General features: G+C 39.3%; 1 protein-coding gene and 1 pseudogene across 3 annotated transcripts in view; one reads left to right on the top strand and one right to left on the bottom strand.

The window, feature by feature from the left end:
- Positions 1-22,992, bottom strand: part of PLAAT5 (phospholipase A and acyltransferase 5) — a 29,759-nt gene extending 6,767 nt beyond the window's left edge. Inside the window, exons 1-4 of one of the 3 annotated variants that reach the window (XM_050757295.1) lie at positions 22,685-22,992; positions 22,048-22,168; positions 20,608-20,713; positions 502-610 (exon numbers count right to left, since the gene is read on the bottom strand). In XM_050757295.1, the coding sequence (XP_050613252.1) occupies positions 502-610; positions 20,608-20,713; positions 22,048-22,168; positions 22,685-22,832 (484 nt within the window). In that variant the 5' untranslated portion in view covers positions 22,833-22,992. The remainder of the gene's footprint in view (positions 1-501; positions 611-20,607; positions 20,714-22,047; positions 22,169-22,684) is intronic. The other 2 variants (XM_050757296.1, XM_050757298.1) reach the window with 2 other exon arrangements.
- Positions 19,547-19,595, top strand: LOC126936684 (uncharacterized; annotated as a pseudogene).
- Positions 22,993-24,052: the final 1,060 nt, after the last annotated feature.

Genomic DNA, 24,052 nt, shown 5'->3' with positions numbered 1-24,052 from the left:
GAGGGCTCTATCTACATTGAGGGTGAAACAGCACGGAGCGTGTTGGAACAGCAGGGAGACAAGGTGAGGACAAAGGTGCCAAAGGTAATCAAGAAGCCAGATGCAGTGTTTGAGGACTATAGAAAACAAATGACGATCAGAACATGTGAGCATCTGCACCCTCCTTGGGGAATCCTCAGAAAGGTGAGGACAGATGCTCAACTCTTGTCAATACAAAATAGAGCTCAAGTTCTAAAACGTGTGTTTTTAAACAGAGGGCCCTCTAGCAGGTCAGGGAACTTGGGCCACACTCTTTACACTTGTATCACTCTTAGGCCTGGACACTCGGTGGTTTTTGGTGAAGAGAGACCAAGCTCTGTCACAGTAAACAACGGTCCAGTCATGCTTCAAGGGGTCCCATTGCTAAAGAATGGCAATAACTGAGGAACACAGGAATGAACTGTGCTTCTATTTACTTGGCTAACTTCAATATTAATATTTCAATATACTATTCATTCTTACTCGGGGGAGCCAGATGGACCACGCAATCATCTTCTACATAGATGGCCCAGTGCTCATAGCCAATTCGAAAAATCTCAATCAGGTCTCCAGGTCTGGGTCTTGGTTTTCCCTACAACGGAAAAATAAAAGATACATGGCACATGCCCAAGGAATTCCAGAGATCTAGTCTTAGGATCAGGTACAGCTCAGCCTAAAGATCCCCTCAGTGTGGTTCATCGCTTCACAGAAACCCAAGCTAAAGAAATTTCTCTTCACACCGAGGACCAAAGAAGTCCGCTCCTCTCCTACCACCACTCACATTACTAAAGCCATCAAGGATACCTGTGCCAGTTATCAATGTATTGCCTCTCAGCTGTGAATGTACCCTCCAATATATACCCTGTGATAGATGACTAAACTTCTTTAAGCATTTCTTCCTTAAAGCAAGTAAGATGTTGAACCTTCTCAGTAGAGGGTGCTGGAGGGACACTGCAAGAGAAAGAGGCTCTCCTGCAGTTTCTGGCCAGGGGTGGGCAGGATGATGGTCAGCAGTGTGGTGTGTGGACATCTAGTAGAGTTCTACCTCAGACCCAGGATCCTCAAGGCCTCCTGCCTCTGCTGGCACCCTGATTCCCTCTGCAGGGCCCCCACATGACCCACCTGAAGCCCAGAGAGTGCCCCCATCCTCTGCACACCCACATCACCAGTTGCTAATAGCCACTTCAGTCCTGCTTGCCTAGCAATTGCAAACTTCTCTATTATCGTGTGTGTGTGTGTGTGTGTGTGTGTATGTGTCACTTCAGTCCTGCTTGCCCAGCAATTGCAAACTTCTCTATTATCGTGTGTGTGTGTGTGTGTGTGTGTGTGTGTGTGTGTATGTGTCAGGTAGAGAGAGAATGAGAATATACATGAAAAGGTAGGCATAGAGTTGTAAATATGATGAGCATCCATCTTTTTAAAAAATCTTTGGCCAGAGCTCCAGGTCTCACCTTCACTGCTGTGTTATCATCTCCTGGGGGCCCAGCTTCTGGGGCCCTGTGACCTGCAGGTCTTTGAAAATCCATAGGTAAGATGTTAGGACCCCCTGGAAGCCTACAAATGGTATTGCTGTCTCTAAACCAGACCTGATCACCTACTTGGAGCAAAGAAAAGAGCCCTGGAATATGGAGAGACACAAGATGGTAGAGAAACACCCAGTTACATGTTCTCATTTCACCCAAGACCCTTGGCCAGAACAGGGTATAAAAGACTCATTCCCAAAAGTGATACTAAAAAGATATGGAAAATGTAAGCATGAAGATTTACAATTAAGGAAAGGCTATAAAAGTGTGGGTGAGTGCAAAGTGCACAAAGGTCATAATGGACTTAATTAACATCGTTAATGTCATTAATTTGTCAACTACTCAGAGCAAAATATTTTAATGCAATACATGTGTGAAAGTCTGTAGCAAATTTTCGAATTCAAATAGACATAAGACATGACACACTGGAGAGAAACCCTTCAAATGTAAAGAATATGGCAAATTGGCCAGGTGCCGTGGCTCACACCTGTAATACTAGCACTCTGGAAGGGCGAGGTGGGTGGATCACCTGAGGTCAGGAGTTCGAGACCAGCCTGACCAGCATGGTGAAACCCCATCTCTACTAAAAATACAAAAAAATTAGCCAGGCTTGGTGGCATGCACCTATAGTTCCAGCTATTCAGGAGGCTGAGGTAGGAGAATGGCTTGAACCTGGGAGGCGGAAGTTGCAGTGAGCCAAGATCACACCATTGCACTCCAGCCTGGGCGACAGAGCAAGACTCTATCTCAAAAAAAAAAAAAAAAAAAAAAAGAATGTGGCAAATTATTTCACATGCTTTCACGCCTAACTCAACGTCAGAGAAGTCATACTAGACAGAATTCCTACAGATGTGAAGAACGTGGCAAAGCCTTTAACCAGTTCTGAGCCCTTACTAAACATAAGATAATTCGCACTGGAGAGAATCCCCACCAATGTGAAGAATGTGGCAAAACCTTCAACCAGTTATTAACCCTTATTACACATAAGATAATTCACACTGGAGAGAACTCCCACAAATGTGAAGAATGTGGCAAAGCCTTTAACCATTACTCAACTCTTATTAAACATGAGAGAATTCATAGTGGAGAGAAACCCTACAAATGTAAAGAATGTACCAAAGCCTTTAACTGGTCTTCAAACCATAATGAACATGACAGAAGTCATACTAGAGAGAAACCCTACAAATGTAAAGGATGTGACAAAGCCTTTTAAGTGCGTCTCAAGCCTTACTAAACATAAGATAATTCGTACTGGAGAAAAACCCTCCAAATGCAAAGAATGTGGTAAAGCTTTTAACCAGTCTTCAACTCTTATTATACATAAGAGATTCATACTGGAGAGAACCCTGTGATTGAATATGGCAAAGCATTTTAACGGTCCTCAAACGTAAGATAATTGATACCAGAGAGAAACTCTAGAAATCTGAAAAATGTGGAAAAGCTTTTAACCACACCTCATACCTTTCCAAACATAAATTATACTGGTGAGAAATCCTAGAAATGTGAAGAACGTGGCAAAGCCTTTAAATGGTTGTCATACCTTACTGTATGTAAGATAATTCATACTGAAGAAAACCCCTACAGATATAAATAATGTGGTAAAACTTTTAATTAATGTTCATGCCTTATTGCATAGGAAAGCATTTATACTTTAGAAAAATTGTACAAATATAAAGAATGTGGAAAAGCCATTGCTATCTGCTCACATCTTACTCAAAATCAGAGAATTCATACTTAATGAAACCATTATAAATGTAATTAGTGTAAAAAAAACTTTCAGAAAATTAAGCCTTTAAAGTGAATAAGAGTATTTTGAAGAAAAACATTATATATATAAAGAGGATTGTAGTACCTTTACTTGTATTACAAACCTTATTATACACATTTTATACCAGAGAAAAACACCAAAGCAGTTGTTCAAACCTTGTTGAATATCAGAGAATTTATGTTGCAAAGAAACCCTACAAATGTAATGAATGTGGAAACACATTTGTTTAAAAACTCCAGTGTGGAGAACGCCAGAGAGATCATATTAAAAGATACTTTTGCAGATGCAGTAAATGTGAAAAAAATATTTAATCAAACATTAAGTCTCTGTAAACATTAGAGGATTCACGGTAGAAAGAACTAAGGTACTAACACTTCATACATTACACTAAATCAGAGTGTAGAGTACGGAAAATAATTCAAAGCTAAAACTGTCAGATTTTTTTGTATATAACTTTACAAGAAACAAGACTTTTTTCAAGAGTTATAATTACAAAGTATTTGTTTTCCCTTGAAAAAATTATAGTTTGTTGAAAGCAAATGTCATTTAATTCTCAGATTACTTCATGCTGTTCCTTCATTCTCATTGTTTATGTGAAAGCATGTGATCCATTATTGTTGCATCAGATCTATGAGAGATTCGTTTTCATTAGGTGGGCATTATTTATGACCTTTTCCATGGAAGAGTAAGGACATTGAAATGCAAGGTGTGCAATGAAAATCTAAGTGAAGAGGCTCCTTGTGGTTGACTTCTAACATGGTTTGAGTGAAGCAAGAGGTAGGTATTCAGAGTAATATTCTTCTACATGATAGTGAGAGAAAAACATTTTGAATTTTAGTAGTAAATCATTTTAAATGCAGTACATTTTGAAATTCTGATTTAAGATTACAGGTGAACTTAATTTTTTAAACAAAACTGTTTTGAAAAATATTAATAGGCTGGATAAAGAAAATGTGAAATACTATGCAACCATAAAAAGGATGAGAGCATGTCCTTTGCAGAGACATGGTTGGAGCTGGAAGCCATTATCCTCAGCAAACTACCACAGGAACAGAAAACCAAACACCGCATGTTCTCACTTATAAGTGAGAGCTGAACGATGAGAACATGTGGACACACAGGAAGAGGAACAACACACACTGGGGCCTGTTGGGGTGAGGGTTGGAAGAGGGAAAGCATCAGGAACAATAGTGAATGGATGCTGGGCTTAATACCAAGATGATGGGTTGATCTGTGCACGAACCACCATAGCACAATTTTACCTCTGTAACAAACCTGCACATCCTGCACATGTACCCCAGAACTTAAAAGCTGAAGAAAAAAAAAGAAAGAAAAAAACAGCCCAAACAGCCATCAGTAAGCACCAGTTAAGTAAATAATCCTACATCCACACACACAGAGACATTACAGAGAGCAAGCTGAATTTACATGAGCAGCATAATGCTGCTGAGACTCATGCTTGCTGCATGTACTCCATTATATGGAGGCACCACATTTTACCTAACCAACATTGTTCTTTTTCAATATCACTTTGGCTATCCCAGGTCCTTTGTCTTTCCATGTAAATTTTAGGATCACTTCATCAATGGATATAAAAAAAAAATATTTTGACAGGGATTGTGTTTAATCTGTTGATCGATTTGGTGAAGACTGCCACCTTAAGATTACAGATATTTTGCAACCCACAAACATGGAATTTGTTTTGTGTACTTAAATCTTCAATCTCCCTTACCAATGTTTTGTAGCCTAACATTTTTGTTAAAGTTATTCCTGAGGATTTTTATGCTATGATGAATGGAATTATTTTCTTAATTTCATTTTCAGATAGTTCACTTGTAATATACAGAAATTCCATTGATTTTTGCACATTCACCTTGCATCCTGCAACTTTGCTGAACATATGTATTAATTCTGATGGTTTTGTGGCCCAGGTGTGGTGGCTCATGCCTGTAATCCCAGCACTTTGGGAGGCCAAGGTGGGCAGATCACTTGAGGCAAGGAATTCAAGACCAGTCTGGGCAACATGGTGAAACCCCATCTCTACTAAAAATACAAAAAAAAAAAAAAAAAAAAAAATTAGCCAGGAGTGGTGGTGCACGCCTGTAGTCCCAGTTACTTGGGAGGCTCAGGCATGAGAATCGCTTGAACCTGGGAGGTGGAGGTGGAAGTGAGCTGAGATGGTGCCACTGCACCACTGCACTCCAGCATGGGTGACAGAGCAAGACTCCGTCTCAAAAAAAAAAAAAAATTCTAATAGTTTTGTAAGTACAGGCACGTCTCATTTTATTGTGCTTTGCTTTATTGTACTTCACAGATAATTTCGTTTTTTACGGGTTAAAGGTTTGTGACAACCGTGCGTCAGATAAGTCAATTGGTGCCTTTTTTCAAACAGCATGTGCTCGCTTTGCTAGCATTTTTTAGCAATAAAGTATTTTTAATTAAAGCATGTACTTTTTTACATGTAATGCTATTGCAAACTTAATAGGCTACAGAATAATATAAGCATAACTTTTATGTTATGACTCGCTTTCTTGCAATATTCGTTTTATTGCGATGGTCTAGAACCAAACCCACAATATGTCTGAAGTACACCTGTATGTGATTGATTCTTTAGGATTTTCTACATACATTGAATACACGTGATGAGAGTGGGGATCGTTGCCTTGCTAGCTCTAGTCTCTTACCATTAAATATGTTAGTTACAAATTTTTCATAGGTGCCCTTTTTCAGGTTGAGGAAACTCCCTTTAATTGAGGTCAAGAGAATGTTTTTTATCATGAATGGCAGATTTTGTCAAATGCTTTTTCCAGAGGTATTGATATGATCATATGATTTTTGTCCTTTATTAACATGGTATGTTACTTTTTTTTTTTTTTGAGAGGAAGTCTCACTCTGTTGCCCAGGCTGGAGTGCAGTGGCATAATCTTGGCTCACTGCAATCTCCACCTCCTGGGTTCAAGTGTTTCTTGTGCCTCAGCTTCCCGAGTAGCTGGGACTACAGGTGTGTGTCACCACTCCCGGGTAATTTTTTTGGTTTGTTTCACCTTGTTGACCAGGCCAGTCTCAAACTCCTGACCTCAAGTGATCTGCCTGCCTCCACCTCCCAAAGTGCGAGGATTACAGGCATGCGCCACAGCGCCCCGCCCTGGTATATTACATTAACTGATTTTGGGGTGTTACACCAAACTTGCATTTCTGGGATAAATCTTAGTCATTGTGTATAATCCTTTTTACATACATGCTGGATTCAGCTTGCTAGCATTATTCTGAGGGTTTTTACATGTATATTCATAAGAGATATTAGTCTTGTAGTTTTCTTTTTTTGAGATATCTTGGCTTTGGTATCAAGGTAATACTGGCCTCACAGAATGAGTTGGGAAGCATTTCATTCCTCTATTTTCAGAAAGAGTTTGTGAAAGATTGGTAATTTTTCTTATTTAAATGCATGGTAGAATTCTTGAGCAAAGCCATCTGGGCATGAGATTTTCTTTGTGAAAAGATTTTTATTTACTAATTCAATTTAGATTTTCTAGTTTTTCTTGGCCAGTTTTATAATTTGTATCTTTCTAGGACTTACCCAATTCATCTCAGTTGTCTAATTTGTTTGCTTACAGTTTTTCACAGTATTCCATTTTATGTCTATAAGATTGACAGTGAGCCCCCTCTTACATTCCCAATTTTGGCAATTTGAGTGCTCTCTCTTTTTTTCTTGGTTAGTGTAGCTAAAAGTTTGTCTATTTTGCCTTTCCAAAATACTATCTTTTGGCTTCATTCGTTTTATTGATTTCTGTTTTCTATTTCATTGATTTCTACTCCAGTAGTTATCATTTTCTTACTTCTGCTTGTTTTGGTTTTAGTTTGCTTTGTTTCCCTAGTTTCTTAAGGTAGGAACTTAGATTATTGATTTTGAGATTTTTTTTCCTTTCTAATATAGGCATTTGCAGCTACAAATTTTCCTCTAAGTGCTTCAGCTGCGTCTCATAAAATTGATAAGTTCTGTTTTCATTTTCACTCAGCTCAAAATATTTTCTAACTTCCTTGTTCCTTTTTTGACATTATTTAGATGTATGTTGTTTAATTTCCAAATATTTGTGAATTTCCCAAAATATCACTTTGTTATTAATTTCTAATTTAATTTCATGTGATCAAATAAAATATTTTGCAGAATTTTAATCCCTGCAAATTTACTGAGACTTACTTTATGGCCTAGAAGAGGGTCTATCCTGGAAAACATTCATGTGTGCTGGAGAAGAATATGTATTCTGTTGTTGAGTGAAATGTTTTATGAATGTCAGTTAGTCACATCAGTGAGCTGCTTACATCTTCTATCTGCTCACTGATTTTCTGCCTAGTTGTTCTATCCACTACTGAGAGTGGGGTATTGAAGTTTCCCAACTATTATTTCTGAATTCCCAATTTAGCCCTTTATTTCTATCAGTTTTTGCTTCATACTTTTTGGGATTATTTTGTTGGATATGTATATGTTTATAATTGTTATATCTTCCTGATGAATTAACCTTTTGTCATTATAGAATGACCCCACTTTTTTCAAGAATATCTCTTCTCTTAAAGTCTATTTTGTCTGATATTGGTACAACCACTCCTGCTACGGCCACTGTGTACATCAACCTATTTGTGACTTTAGATCTAAAGTGTGTCTCTTGTGGATGGCATTTAACTGGATCTTGTTCTATTAAGTCATATGATCTCTGCCTTTTTTCGGTGTGTTTAATTCACTCACATTTAATGTTACTATTAATAAAATTGGATTTATGACTATAATCTGCTGTCAGTCTTCTGTACCTCACGTCTTTTTTGTTCCTCTGTTCCTCTTTTGCCTTCTTTTTTGTATCAAATACGTATTTTCTAATGATCATTTTAATTCCTCTGTTAACTTTTTGATAACATTTTTAATTGTTTCCTTGTGGTTGCTCTAAAGATTCCAATATGCATCTTGACTTATTGCTATCTATTTTAGATTAATACTAACTTAATTCCTGTAAAATACGGAAACTTAAAATTAGCTGCATTGCTTCTTCCCTCCTTTATGTTATTATTGTCAGATATATTACATCCATATATGTTATAAACCGAAGACAGTGTTACAAATATTGCTTTATATAAACTTTTGTCTTTTAAATTAGTTAAGAGAAAAAGGAAAAAATATACTTATGGTCATATATATTAACTACACTTTACCATTTCTGGCACTCTCCATTTCTTCCTGTTGATTAAGATACTGTCTGGCGTCATCGATCTAATATAGCTTCATATCAGTCCCTCTCCTTTGTGCTATTACTATTATATTTATTATGTATTTGCATGTTATAAGACCAAGAATAGGATTTATAACTAGTTTCATTCAATTACCTTTCAAATTGGTCAGCATAAATGATAAAATATATATTTATATTCTTCTATATAATCACCTATATAATTATCTTTACTGGTGCTTTGTATTTCATGTGGCTTAGAATGCTATCTGGTGTGACTTTCTTTCCACGGGAAGAATTTTCTTTGCTATTTCTTTTAAGGCAAGTGTGCTAGGCAAAAATTCTCTCATTCTTCATTCATCTAGGACTACCTTTATTTCACCTTCATCTTTGTAAGATATATTACTGGATATAAAATTATTGGTTAACAGGTTTTTTTCTTTCAGCACTTTTAATACATCATCCCACTGCCTTCTGGCCTCCATTGCTTCTGATGAAAAGTTGACTATTGTTTTTTATTGTGCAACTCTTGTATAGAATAAGTCTTCTCTTGTTGTTTTCAAGATTCTGTCTTCGTGTTTGGCTTTCATCTGTTTGAATGATATGTCTAGATATTCACAGAGCTTCTTGGGTGTATAAATGTTTTATATCAAATTTGGAAAGTGTTCAGGTATCTTTCATACCCAGGTATTTTTTCTGCCTTTTTATCTTCTCTCTTTCTGGGACTCCAATTACACATTTGCTGGTTTGCTCAATGATGTCTCCTGGCCTCTGAGGCTCTGTTCATTTTTATTTTTATTTTTCCTCCTACTCTTCATATTAGATAGTTGCTGTTGATCCAGCTTTGAGTTTGCTGATTCTTTTTCCTTTTTAGGAACTCAAATTTGCTGTTAAATCACTCTAGTGAATGTTTTATTTTGGCCATTGCATTTTTCAACCCCAGGATTTTCATTCGGTGCTTCTTTATCATTTCTACCTCTTTATTAAGATTCTATATTTGATCAGTTATTGTCATTCCACTTTCCTTTAATTCTTCAAACTTGATTTACTTATTTAAACATACTCATAATAGCTGTTGAGAAGTATTTGCTACATTCAACATGTAGGCCCACTAGGAAAGAGTCTCTGTTGACTGTTTTTGTGTGGGGGGGGTCACTCTATCCTGTTTCTTTGCATGTCTCATAATTTGTTGTTGAAAAACTGGATATTCTAGGTAACATATAGTAACTGTGGGTTCTGATCTCCTTCCCCACCCAACCAGGGCTGATGGATGTTGCTGTTTGCTTGTTTGTTTGTTGTTTGTTTAGTGACCTACCTGGACTGATTCTGTGATGTCTGTTTCTCTCACAGCATGTAACCACTGAGATATCTGCTTAGAGGTTTTGGGGTTTTTTTTCCCTTGTTTTTATTTTGTTTATTTTTATTTATTTATTTACTTTTAATTTTTTTTTTTTTTTTGAGACAGAGTCTCACGCTGTCGCCCAGGCCAGAGTGCAATGGCATGATCTTGGCTCACTGCAACCTCCACCTCCCAGGTTCAAATGATTCCCCTGCTTCAGCCTCCTGAGTAGCTTGGATTACAGGTGCCCGCCACCACACCCAACTAATTTTTGTATTTTAGTAGAGACAGGGTTTCACCACGTTGGCCAGGCTGGTCTTGAACTCCTGACCTTGTGATCCACCTGCCTCAGCCTCCCAAAGTGCTGGGATTACAGGCGTGAGCCACAGCGCCTGGTTTCTTGTTTTTAAGCCTGGCGTAGATCAGCATAGCTTAATGGTCAGCCAGTGACTGGCCAGAGGTTGAGTCACACCTTGTGCCAGGAAAGCTTCACCTTTTGTCAGTGGATCTCTGTGTGGCTTGGAGAATTCATTCAAAGTTCCAGATTTTTATGAGTCTTCAGTCTCTCCTGAATGTGAATGTGTATGCAGCCTTATGCATACCTTTCAGACCACTAGATACATGTGGTAGCTTTTCAAGACCCCTCTTTAGTTGTATCATTACCTGGATTTCCATGTTAAATTTTTGGCTGGCCTGTTGGCTTATTGCTTGTCCTAACCAGTACTGCAACCTCAAGCTAGCTGCAATTTTGGTCTTCCATGATTGTTTGTCACTGAGATAACTATTGTTTTCAACATCCCTGGGCATGGAAGTAAAGTCAACCACCCTCTGCTGCCACTGCCATTCCCTCCCACAAGCCCCGCCCACCTGGAAAGAACTTCCTTACCACAACCACACAGCTGGAGGTGAGGGGGCAATGCTAAAACTCTACAGACTTCCACTGTTCTTTCTGAAATTCTGAGAACCAGTATAGTTTTTTTTTTTTTTTTTTTTTAAGGCAGAGTCTTGCTCTGTTACCCAGGCTGGAGTGCAGTGGCGTGATCTTAGCTCACTACAACCTCCACCTCTCTGGTTTCAAGGGATTCTCCTGCCTCAGCCACCCGAGTAGCTGGGATTACAGGCTCGCGCCACCACACCCGGCTAATTTTTTTGTATTTTTAGTAGAGATGGGGTTTTACCGTGTTAGCCAGGATGGTCTCAATCTCCTGACCTGCCCGCCTCGGCCTCCCAAAGTGCTAGGATTACAGGCGTGAGCCCACACCAGGCCACGGATGGACTTTCTTAAATTAACCCTTCTCAATTTGCTGTATGCCTTTGGTCAAATTTCCAGTCTTTAAATAACTGTCTTTGGCAATTTTGTCTAGCTTTATAACTGTTTTGGGAAAAGAGGATTTGCTGAGATCTGCACTCAGCCATTCCCCAAGTCCTGCCCACCTGCAGGAATGAGTTGTTGTGGGCACAAAGCAAACAGTATATACGACAATATTTCATGGAAGGAACTGAGGCCAAGAGAGAGGAAGTGCTTTGTCTAAAGTCCCACAGCAAGTCCATGGTCGAGCTAGGACCAGAACCACCCCTTTGCCCCTGCCAACAAACCAACTCTTTCTTCTGCCTTACTCAAACGGAAAATGTAATGGCAGCCATATATCCACTAGAGGGCGCCCCAAACCAGGCTTCTCACCCAGAAAGCAGCATGATATTGCAGGAGACTTCAAACTGGACTTCATTTTCTTTTGCCATAAGCCCAGGGAGAGCAATAGGGATATCCCCCACCATAAAACCCGGAAGCTGGTAGTATACAGAAGAGGTTGAGAGCTAAGAGTTGGGAAGACAGCATGTGAGTGATGTAGACGGATACAGAGGAGCAGAAAGCAGCCAAGAGAGTAAGTTGAAGAAAGGGAAAGTGGAGGAGAGATCTTTCTCATCCTTTGGAGAAGACTAAAAAGGAACAATAGCAAATAGTATTTTCTTTGTGATTCAGATAGCAATAAGAATATATTGCTTTAAGCAGATGCCTCTGTCTTCATAAATGGCAAAGGGATCAGAGAACAATGTTTTAAAATGTTCATAAGAAAGTCTGAAGTTTAAATATTTTGATGCTTATTTTAAAAAATCAAGTCAGATTCAACATTTGCATGTGCAGATGCAGGTAAACAGTTAAATTGCCTTTAATTGATAATTTAGGTATATACAGATTTTTGATTCATAGATTGTCTGATTATTTTTTCCTTTCAGACATAGGTAAATGAGAGAGGAAGAGAAGTTATTTAACCTAATTTCTTTATATGAACATATGTGCCAAGCTGAGGTCATTTCTGCTATTATACACACATGACAGGAAAGCCCATAGGCCCATCCTCACTGTTACGGTAACGTAAGGACCATTACTATCTAAGTCCTGACACTGGTCAGGAAGAAAAACAGAAAGGCCCATGGACGAAAGATGAACAAGAAGTGAAGAACAGGTGCCAGAGCTCAAATCAATCCAACTCAGGCTATTATTTCTGGCATTGATCAGGGTGAAAGGAATGGCAGTAACAGTAAGATTATGGGACAGGTTTTCCTGAGTCAGTCCAGAGGGAAAGCCAGTTGACATGTTATGTTACTCTTGAACCAACCCCTGACTCCATCTCACTCTACCTGAGCACAGACCCCAATACCTTAGAGTCCTAACCAATGCCTTTCACCCACCATCCACGGTATGTAGTGGAGGGCAGGGCTCGCAGAGTCGGCCAAGCCAGCTGGACAGTCACGTCTGTTCTTCGTAGGAACATGCAGTCTGTTCTTGGCCATCCCTCCACCTTGGACACACTTCCCCACCAACCAAATAACCAGTTACTTCCCACCCAACATGACTAGGTCATTTCTAATGACAACAAACAAGCAGTCAATTAAATCCTTGTTGTTGTTTCCTGGAAAACTGACAGCAAGAAGATAGCCCAATTCATTGTGAGGCCAGTCTAAGCCAGAAGAAAGCTCACAAAACCCAAGTTCTGTTCATCAAGGATGTCGAACGAGCTTTGTGGTACAAAAAACAGAAGGCTCAGGGATTGGAGAAGGAAAGAGGAGGGAATTTTGGAATTTTAGATACTTTCTTTTGCATTTTAATACTCACTCATCTGCAATTTTGCCACTGGATGGGGTAGTAAGGTATAAAACTAAATGGGATTCACAGAGACTTAACAGTTATCCACTCTCTTGTTAAATTTCCTCCCACTGTAAATGGATTATATTGAATATTGATTCTCAGCCTTGGTTACAAATTGAAATCGCCTGTGGAGCTTTAAAAAGTTCAGATCTGTCTGGAGTACAGCCTAGGTGCCAGAGTTTTAAAAGCTCCTCCGGTGAGTTTAAGGTGTAGCCAAGGTTGCAGTTATACTGGGGGCTTTTCTACAGTCCCATCCTTCCCTTTTTCTTTAACATCTCTCCAGCATTTGATGAAGTTCTGCTAACTTCATGAGCCACAGTGTAGCTGTCAGTATGTTCCAGAGCTGCCTCCAATCCCAGCTGATGCTGCCACCTTCAATTCCAGGTGAAGATTTTGCTGCCGTTTGTCTTCATGTGATTGGGGTAATTCAAAAGCCTTGTCTCCAAGCTCTTTCTTTTATTAATACTTGTTCAATTCTATTTCCTACGCATTTTGTATATCTCTAAGTGTGTCTTTCATTTCCATAAGTTGTGATTATTTTTTATTTATAATATCTACTTTTTCTGGAGCATTTTTCATCCATATCCTGTATTGTCTTTAAAGTTTTCTTTAAGTTGGTTTTCACCTTTCTCTGGTATCTCCTTGAATAGCTTAGTAATCAACCTTCTGGGCTGGGTGCGGTGGTTCATGCCTATAATCCCAGCACTGTGGGACGCCGAAGCAGGTGGATCACCTGAGGTCAGGCATTCAAGACCAGCCTGGCCGATATGGCAAAACCCCTCCTCTACTCAAAATACAAAAATTAGCGAGACATGGTGGCACATGCCTGTAATCCCAGCAACTGGGGAGGCTGAAGCAGGAGAATCACTTGAACCTGGGAGATGGAGGTGGCAGTGAGCCAAGAGTGTGCCATTGCACTCCAGCCTGGGTGACAGAGCAAGACTCCATCTCAAAAATAATACTAATAATAATCAACCTTCTGAATTCTGTTTGTCCCTTTGGAATAAACGGTCATTTCAAAGCTCCCTGTACATCTGCACAGGCTGGCGACCCAGCTCTGGCCCTTCTCCCAGAAACAGGCACCCACTTAGAGAAACTCCTCTTTTGTAAGGCCTCCTATCTGACAAAGACAAAGAAAAAAATAATCAAAAATATGAACAAAGCCTCCTAGAAATTTGGGATTATCTTAAATGACCAAAACTAAAAATAATTGGTGTTCCTAAGGAAGAAGAGGAATCTAAAAGTTTGGAAAACACATTTGAGGGAATAATTGAGAAAAACTTCCCTGGCCTTACCACAGATCTAGACATCCAAATACAGGAAACTCAACACCTGGGAAATTCATCACAAAAAGATCATCATCCAGGCACATAGTCATCACGTTATCTAAAATCAAGACAAAGGAAAGAATCTTATGAGCTGTGAGGCAAAAGCATCAGGTAACCTAGAAAGGAAACCCTAACAGATTAACAGCAGATTTCTCAGCAGAAACCCTACAAGACAGAAGGGATTGGGGTTCTATCTTTAGCCATTTCAAACAAAACAATGATCAGCCAAGAATTTTGTATCCAGCAAAACTAAGCTTCATAAGTGAAGGAGAAATAAAGTCTTTTTCAGACAAACAAATGCTGACAGAATTCACCACAACTAAGCCAGCACTACAAGAAATGATAAAAGGAGTTCTAAATCTCGAAAGAAAACTTCAAAATACACCAAAATAGAACCTCCTTAAATCTCACACAGCCTGTAAAACAATAACACAAATTTTTTAAAAAAGATATTCAGGCAACAACTAGCACAATGAGTAAAACAGCACCTCATATCTCAATACTAACATTGACTGTAAATGGCCTAAATGTTTCACTGAAAGGATACGGAATGGCAGAATCGATTAAAATCCACCAACCAAGTATCTGCTATCTCTAAGAGACTCACCTAATGCATAAGGACTCACATAAAAGGGGTGGAAAAAGATATTCCAAGCAAATGGAAACCAAAAGTGAGCTAGAGTAACTATTCTTATATAAGACAAAACAGACCTTAAAACAACAACAGTTTAAAAAGATCAAGAGGGACATTATGTCATAATAAAAAGATCAGTCCAGCAGGAAAAGATCACAATCCTAAATATATGCACCTAACACAAGAGCTCCCAAATGTATAAACCAATTATTACTACACCTAAGAAATGAGATAGATGGCAACACAGTAATAGCGGGGGACTTCAGTACTCCACTGACAGCACTAGACAGGTCATCAAGACAGAATGTCAACAAAGAAACAACGGACTTAAACTATACCCAGAGCAAATAAACTTAACAGATATTTACAAAACATTCCACCCAACAACTGCAAAATATACATTCTTTTCATCAGCACACGGAACATTCTCCAAGATAGACCATTTAATAGGCCACAAAACAAGTTTCAATAAATTTAAGAAAATCAAAAATATATCAAGTACCCTCTCAGACCACAGTGGAATAAAATTAGAAATTAACTCTGAAAAGGAACCCTCAAAACTATACAAATACATGGAAATTAAGTCATCTACTCCTCAATGATATTTGGTCAACAATGAAATCAAGATGGAAATTTAAAAATTCTTTGAACTGAACAATAATAGTGACACAACTTATCAAAAGCTCAGTGACACAGCAAAAGTGGTGCTAAGAGGAAAGTTCATAGCATTAAATGCCTACATCAAAACAAAAAAACAAAAAAAACCTCTAAGGTTACACCACAAGGAACTAGAGAAACAAGAATAAACTAAACCTAAATCAGCAGAGGAAAAGAAATAACCAAGATCAGAGCAGAACTAAATGAAATTGAAGCCAAAAAAAAAAAACAAAAAACAAAAAACAAAAACACACACACACACACACACACAAACACACACAAAAGATAAATGAAACACAAAGCTGGTTCTTTGAAAAGATAAACAAAATTGATAGACCATTAGTGAGATTAACCAAGAAAAGAGAAGAAATCCAAATAAATTCAATTAGAAAAGACATGCGAGATATTAAAACTGATACCACAGAAATACAAAAGATCATTCACACACACAAACTAGAAAATCTAGAGGAGATGGATAAATTCCTGGAAATATGCAATCCTCCTATATTAAATCAGGAAGAAATAGAAACTCTGAACAGATGATAACAAGCAGCAAGATTGAAACAGTAATTTTTAAAAATGCCAACAACAACAAAAAAGTCCAGAACCAGACAGATTCACAGTTGAATTCTATCAGGCTTTCAAAGCATTGATACCAATCTTACTGAAACTATTCCAAAAGACAGAGAAAGGGGGAATGCTCCTTAAATCGTTTTATGAAGCCAGCATCACCTTAATACCAAAACCAGGAAAGGACATAACAAAAAAAGAAAACTACAGACCAATATCCCTGATGAACACGGATGCAAAAATCCTCAAGAAAATACTAGTTAACTGAATCAAAAGCATATCAAAAAGATAATCCACCATGATCAAGTGGGTTTTATAGCAGGGATGCAGGGATGGTTTAATATATACAAGTCAATAAATGTGACACATCACACAAACAGCATTAAAAACAAAAATCACATAATCATCTCAATAGCCACAGAAATAGCATTGGCAAGATCCAGCATCCCTTTATGATTAAAAACCTCAACAAAATCAGCATAAAAGGGACATACCTCAAGGCAATAAAAGACATCTATGACAAACCCACAGCCAACATTATACTGATTGGGGAAAAGTTGAAAGCATTCCCCCTGATAATTAGAACAAGACAAGGATGCCCACTTTCACCACATTTATTCAATATAGTACTGGAAGTCCTAGCCAGCACAATCAGACAAGAGAAAGAAATAAAGGGCATCCAAATCAGTAAAAAGGAAGTCAAACTGTTGCTGTTTGCTGATATGATCATATACCTAGAAAACCCTAAAGCCTAATCCAAAAAGTCCTAGAACTGGTAAATCAATTTAGCAAAGTTTCAGGATACAAAATTATTGTACACAAATCCAGTAGCCCTGCTGTACACCAACAATGACTAAGCTGAGAATCAAATCAAGAACTCAACCCCTTCTACAACAGCTGTAAAAAAAAAATAAAATACTTAGTAATATACCTAACCAAAGACATGAAAGATCTCTACAAGGAAAACAAAACACTGCTGAAAGAAATCACAGATGACACAAACAAATGGAAACACATCTCGCGCTCATGGATGGGTAGAATCAATATCGTGAAAATGACCATACTGCCAAAAGCAATCTACAAATTAAGTGTAATTCCCATCAAAATACCTATTCACAGAACTAGAATAAAACAACCCTAAAATTAGTATGGAACCAAAAAAGAGCCCACATAGCCAAAGCAAGACTAAGCAAAAAGAACAAATCCTGAGGCGTCACATTACCTGACTTTGAACTATACTGCAAGGCTATAGTTACCAAAACAGCATGGTACTGGTATAAAAACAGGCATGTAGACCAATGTAACAGAATATGGAAGCCAGAAATAAAGCAAAATACAGCCAACTGTTTTCAACAAAGCAAACAAAAACATAAAGTAGAAAAGGACATCCTATTCAACAAAAAATGCCGGGATAATTGGCAAGCCACATGTAGAAAAATAAAGCTGGATCCTCAACTCTCACCTTCTATAAAATTCAACTCAAGACGGATCAGAGATTTAAATCTAAGATATGAAACCATAAAAATTCTAGAAGATAACATCAGAAAAACCCTTCTAGACATTAGCATAGAAAAAGAATTCATAATCAAGAACCCAAAAGCAAATGTAATGGAAACAAATATAAATAGATGGGACCTAATTAAACCCAAAAGCTTCTGCACAGCAAAAGAACAATCAGCTGAGTAAACGGACAACCCACAGAGTGTGAGAGAATATTCACAAACTATGCATCCAACAAAGGACTAATATCCAGAATCTGCAAGGAACTCAAGCAAATCAGCAAGGAAAAAAACAAACAATCCCATCAAAAAGTGGGCAAAGGACATGAACAGGCAATTCTCAAAAGAAGATATATAAATGGCCAACAAACATATTTTAAAAACTGCTCAACATCACTAATTATCAGAGAAATGTAAATCAAAACCACAATGCAATAATACCACCTTACTCCTGCAAGACTGGCCATAACTTAAAAATCAAAAAATAATATGTGTTGGCATAGATGTGGTGAAAAGGGAACACTTACACTGCTGGTGGGGATGTAAACTGGTACAATCACTATGGAAAACACTATGAAGAGTCCTTAAAGAACTAAAAGTAGAACAACAATTTGATCCCACTACTGGGGTATCTAACCAGAGGAAAAGAAGTCATTGTATGAAAAATGTATGAAAAAACTTGCACATCCATGTGTATAGCAGCACAATTCACAACTGCAAAAATATGGAACCAGCCTAAATGACCATCAACAAATGAGTGGACAAAGAAAATGTGGTATGTATACACACACACACACACACACACCATGGAATACTACTCAGCCATAAAAAGGAATGAAACAACGGCATTCACAGCAACCTGGATAGAACTGGAGACCATTATTCTAAGTGAAGTAACTCAGGAACGGAAAACCAAAAAATCATATGTTCTCACTTATAAGTGGGGGCTAAGCTATGAGGGCACAAAGGCATAAGAATGATGTAATCGACTTTAGGGACTCGGAAGGGAAGGGTAGGAGTGGGGTGAGGGATAAAAGACCACGCGCTGAGTACAGTGTACACTGCTCAGGTGATGGATGCACTAAAATCTCAGAAATCACCACTAAAGAACTTTTCCATGCAACCAAACACCACCTGTTCCCCCAAAACTATTGAAATAAAAGTACAAATAAAGATGTATCAAATATGTAAATGTAAAAAATAAAACTATAAAATATCTAAAAGAAAACAGGAGAAAATCTTTGTGACCTAGGCAAAGGTTTCTTAGATACGACATGAAAGGCACTATTCATAAATAGAGATTTATATGAAATCATATTCTATGTCCACTTCTTTGTCTCCTTCTTATAACTATTTTGAGTGACATCAATGTTGTTGCTTTTTATCAATAGTTCATTCCTGTTTATTACTGAGCAGTATTTCATTACATTTCCTTTTTATAAAAGGAAAAGCTGATACATTGGACTTCATCAAAATTCAAGAACCTGTTCTGAAGAGACAAGCTACAGATGGAGAGAAAATATCATAAAGTATTTATCTGATGACGTACTTGTATAGAGAACTTCTGGAGAACTCTCAAAACGTACAAACCAATAGGAAAAATGGGCAAAAGATTTGAACACTTCACCAAAGATTATATATATGGATGGCAAATATACACATGAAAAGATGTTTAACATTATTAGTCATTAGGAAAATGCAAATGAAAACCACAATGAGATACCAACACATCTATTAAAATAGCTCAAATTTAGAAGATTTTGACCATGCCAAATGCTGATGAACTGGAACTCTTATATACTGCCAGTAGGAAGTTAAAATGATACAACCACTGTGGAAAACAGTAAGTTAAGGTTAGAGGTCTTTTAGAATTTGTCTAGCAGGCTTGGAGAGCCCCAAAAAAGAAAAAAAAAATTAAGGAAAACAGTAAGTTAAATATACATCTACCACATGACCTAGCCATTTCATTCCTACATATTCACCCAAGAGGAAAAAATACACAGTCTGCACAAAGACTTGTACATAAATGTCCAAGCAGATTGTGATAGTCAAAAACTAGAAACAACTTAAATGCTCAATCAACAGATGCACAGATAAACAAGAGTAGCATATCTATGCAATGAAATACTGCTCAGTAATAAAAAGGAATGAACTGTTGATAAAAAGCAACAACACGGATGTCATCCAAAATAGTTACCTGAAGGAGACAGACAAAGTGCACATACAATATGATTCCATATAAATCTCTCAAAATGCAAACAAATCTATGGTGACAAAAAGCGTATCAGTTGTTGCCTGGGGATAGGAGTGGTGTGGGAAGAGAGAGGGATTACAAAAGGTACAAAGAAACTTTTGTAAATGATAGAGATTATTCATTATCTTGATTGTGGTGAAGATTTCACAGGATATATATAGATGTCAAAGTGTATCAGATTGTACATTTCCCTGGCATATACATATGCCAAATGTATCAAATTGTATATTTTAGATATGTGGAGTTTACTATATGTTAATTACATCTCAATAAAATTGCTTTAAAACAAAGCATAACTAACATCCCAAATCAGGATATTTATTAGACTGTCTAAACCAAGCTTGTCCAACCTGCAGCCCACAGGCCACATACAGCCCAGGACAGCTTTGAATGTGGCCCAACACAAATTTGTAAACTTTATTAAAACATTATGACATTTGTGTGTGTGTGTACGTGTGTGTGTGTGTGTTTTAAGCTTAACAGCTATCGTCAGTGTTAGTGTATTTTATGTGTGGCCCAAGGTGTTTCTTCTTCTTCCGATGTGGCTCAGGGAAGCCAAAAGATTGGACACCCCTGGAAACAAAGTAAAATACAATATGTAGAGAAGTTGCCAGGAGGTTAAAGATAGTCACTTTGAGAATTCTTGTTATACCTACCTCAGCTGCTTGCTTTATTAACTTGCCTTTATTCTCAGGCTTGGGAATTGAACTCCAGTCTGCTTTCTGGCTGAGTGTGGTCTCCAAGCTAACTACAGGCTTCTCCCTGAATGATTTTGTAATCACATAGTTAACAAATATCACTATTTCACAATTATTAGAAAATCTGTATTACAGATGTGTGATTTTTAAGATGCCTTTCGGTTTGGAGATTGTAGGGAACATTTCCCCCCAAGCTTGTGTCTGTGAACCCATTAGAACTTGTTTCTGTGAGCCCAGAAGAACTGCTGTTGGCCGGTTTTCTGACAATTGTTTAAATGCTAATGATAGCAAGAAGCAGTTTTGGGGTTTTTTATTATTTTTTAATTTGCTAATAATCTCTTTTTAATGTTTGTCAAAGTGATACTTGCACATGGTTGTGGTTGTTGTTGTTGTTGTTGTCGTTAAGGAACCAGTACATAAGAATTTATAATGAAATGCAAGGAGCCTTCCTTCTTTCCCTTCTCATCCCAGCCCTACTGCCCAGAGGCAAACCCCTTGAACTCTAGAGCTCCTTCTTCCAATAATTAGCTCCAGATTTCTAAGAAAGCTTGATAAGCCACAACACTGTAACTGCAAGTAATATGAATGAAATCAGTATATTTCTCCCTTGAAACAAAATGTTACAGGAGGGGACAGAAACAAAAGGCAAGAATAGGCTTTTAAGCATATTAAATGAAGGTAAAGTAGAGTAAAATACAGTAGAGTAAAATACTTCAAAGCCAAAAGATCTAGGTTTGAATCCTAGCTCTCATGATTGCTGTCCCACCTTGAGCTAGTAAATTAATGTCTGACCCTCAGCTTGATTATCTTTAAAATAGAGATGAAGATATGTCTCCCAGAGGTGTTATGAGAGGGAAAAGAGACAGCACATGTAAACATCTGGTATACCACCAGCTCAGAAATGGCTTTTTCTTTACCTTTTCCCATGCTTTAAACTCTTCTCCAGAAAAAAATAGTGTACGGGGCAGATGGGACACCCCTCATTTTCACTATAGCTCCTCTCCAAAATTTCAGCCCCTCGGAATTTTTTAAAGCAGCAACCATCATGTTGTTAATGAAAGTGAATTCAGGAAATCTGCCAAAGGCTGACTCATTGTTCATTGATTAGTGAGACCAAGGACAATATTGTAAGCCTCCTGCTAAAGCCATTCATTTCTCTGGGGTCTAGACAATGGCCTTGTGGCTAGAAACAGCTGCAAGGCGTGCCTGTGGCCAACAGGTCCCAAGCCCAGTATAATCTGTCATCACCCAGGATCACACCAGCCTTTCCCTTGCTGGGTAGCAGCTGGCTGGTTCACACAAAAACCACCTCTGGGTTTGCTTTACAGAACTGCATTCCAAGTCAGTTCTTCAAAAGACTTCTTCCACCCAAAGACCTCATCCTTACCATCTTCTTACCCTTGCTGGATGCTTCTGCCCTGTTCTAATGTGCCCGGCCTAGGCTGCTTGGCTGGGAGCTGGACCAACGCTGCGGATCCCACGGATTCTTCTAATTCAAGGGGAGAAATGCTATTTAGACCTGTGAAAGGAGAGTTCGAGCAAGCACCTTGACCGCTATGGAGAGTGGGCTCAGAGCTCTAGTCCAGCATCGTGCCCGGCTCCTGGTTAGGCCTCAGGAAACCTTGGGATGAATGGAGAGGGTTGTGGAACTAGGTGCTGGAGCGGGTTCAGTTCCTCTGCCAAAGAGAGACTTTGGAATTCCTGGGGACGGAATCGGGGAGAGCATGAAGAGGGCGCCTCGCCTCTGTCCTAAGCCAGATGGAAGGAACCTCTGCAGAGCGAGAGCTGGTCTGAACGCCACCCTCCGGAGCTGCCACCACTGCCTCACCTCCATATAAAATACGGCAGGAATGAGGGAGTGGCTGCCTGGCTCGCTTCGATTAGCTTTATAACAAGCGGTCGTTCTGAAACGTTCGATCATGATGGCTAACAGACAACACAATCACCAAATGTCTAAGAAAAGGAGCTTTGAGGGTAACGGCCCGCTGGGAGCTGAAGGACAATTGCGGAAAGGGCCCCCATTCTCGGGGCTGACCTGAGTGGGGCACAGTTGAACGTCTGGGCGCAGGCTGCTGGTCCTTGCGCCCGGTACCGGCGGTTCGCGAGGCGGGTTTGGGGCTGGGTGGGGGAATCCTAGGGAGGCGGGGCGCGTACTTCCCCCGGGCGCCCGGGCTCAGGCCCATCCCGCCTCTGCTGCCTCGCCGGCCCCCAGGCCTCGCAAGGGACTACGCGCCTGGCGAGTTCCCGGTCTGCGCGGCCCCTGGTCGGCGGAGCCGCGGAATCGTGGGCGCTGGGGGCGGCTCGGGGAGGAACCGCGGAGGGGAAAGCGCCGCGGGCGGCAAACGGCAGAGGCGCGCGGGGCGGCGACAGTGGCGCGGGCGCAGTGAGCGCGTCCGAGGACAGAGTGGGGTGAAATGGGGCGCTTATAGGCCCGGGAATCTGTGGGTCTTTTAGCGGGAGGGGGGCGAAGGAGTTATTCGTTTCGGGGAAGGTCATGGAAACAGCAAAGGCTCAGAGGTGGTGCCTAAACTGGCTGGAGCAGCTCAGCGGTTTGGAACAGAGGCGTGACATGGAGGGGTAAATGGAGACCAGATTAGGAAGCCTTGGGAGGCACCATCAGGAGTTAAAATCTTGAACAATTCAGTTATGTTGTTTTAAAAAATATCTAGAAAATGAAATCTACACATACGTGACAGATAACATAAGAAAAAGTACATGGAATACACATGTTGCCGTCTTGCCAATGTACTTTAATGTAGCATTTTCTCCTTGTTTGGACTAATACCTGGGATTCTTTGTCCTACTCCAAGAAAACTAAGGAACGGGACACAGGGTGAGGTGGGAGTGAAAGTTTCATAAGCGAAAGTAGAAAGCTCTCCACAGTGAGCTGAGTATGCAAGTGGATTGCCCTGTTACAGCTGAATTCAAAAGCTTTTGCAAGAAAACCTCTTATCTCTGTAGTAGTTTGAGTAACTTCTCTTATCAGTAAAGCTGTCTTATCTTATGCAGCTGTGGGTATGTGTCTATGCAAGCACAAAGCACCGCCTTTTTTGTTTGCATAACTGTGAGTTTGTTTTAGGTTAGCACCCCTCCTCCCTGTGCAAGTTCCCACCATGTATATGCCTGAAAAGGGGAGGAAACTTTCCTGGGAGCTCGCTAATTATGAAAGAACAAAGGGCTTCTATGCTGGACCCTGTCTGCTTGTCTGTGTGCAGGTGCAGCCTGAGTTTTTTACCAGGTTGTTTTATTTTTGCCTGTTGCTGTGACTTTTCAGGCAGGCCGCTTCTGCAGTGAGTCTTCTGCGCTGATTTTCTCGTTCCTTCTCCCTCACACATCGTTAGGAAACATAATACAATTACTATCCACGACAAAACCATCCTACTTAAGAAATGGAACATTTCTA

This window comes from Macaca thibetana, chromosome 14, assembly GCF_024542745.1.
Source record: "Macaca thibetana thibetana isolate TM-01 chromosome 14, ASM2454274v1, whole genome shotgun sequence".
Classification (NCBI taxonomy): domain Eukaryota; kingdom Metazoa; phylum Chordata; class Mammalia; order Primates; family Cercopithecidae; genus Macaca; species Macaca thibetana.
Note: the sequence above shows the minus strand (reverse complement) of the source record. Positions and strands in the feature narration are given on the sequence as shown.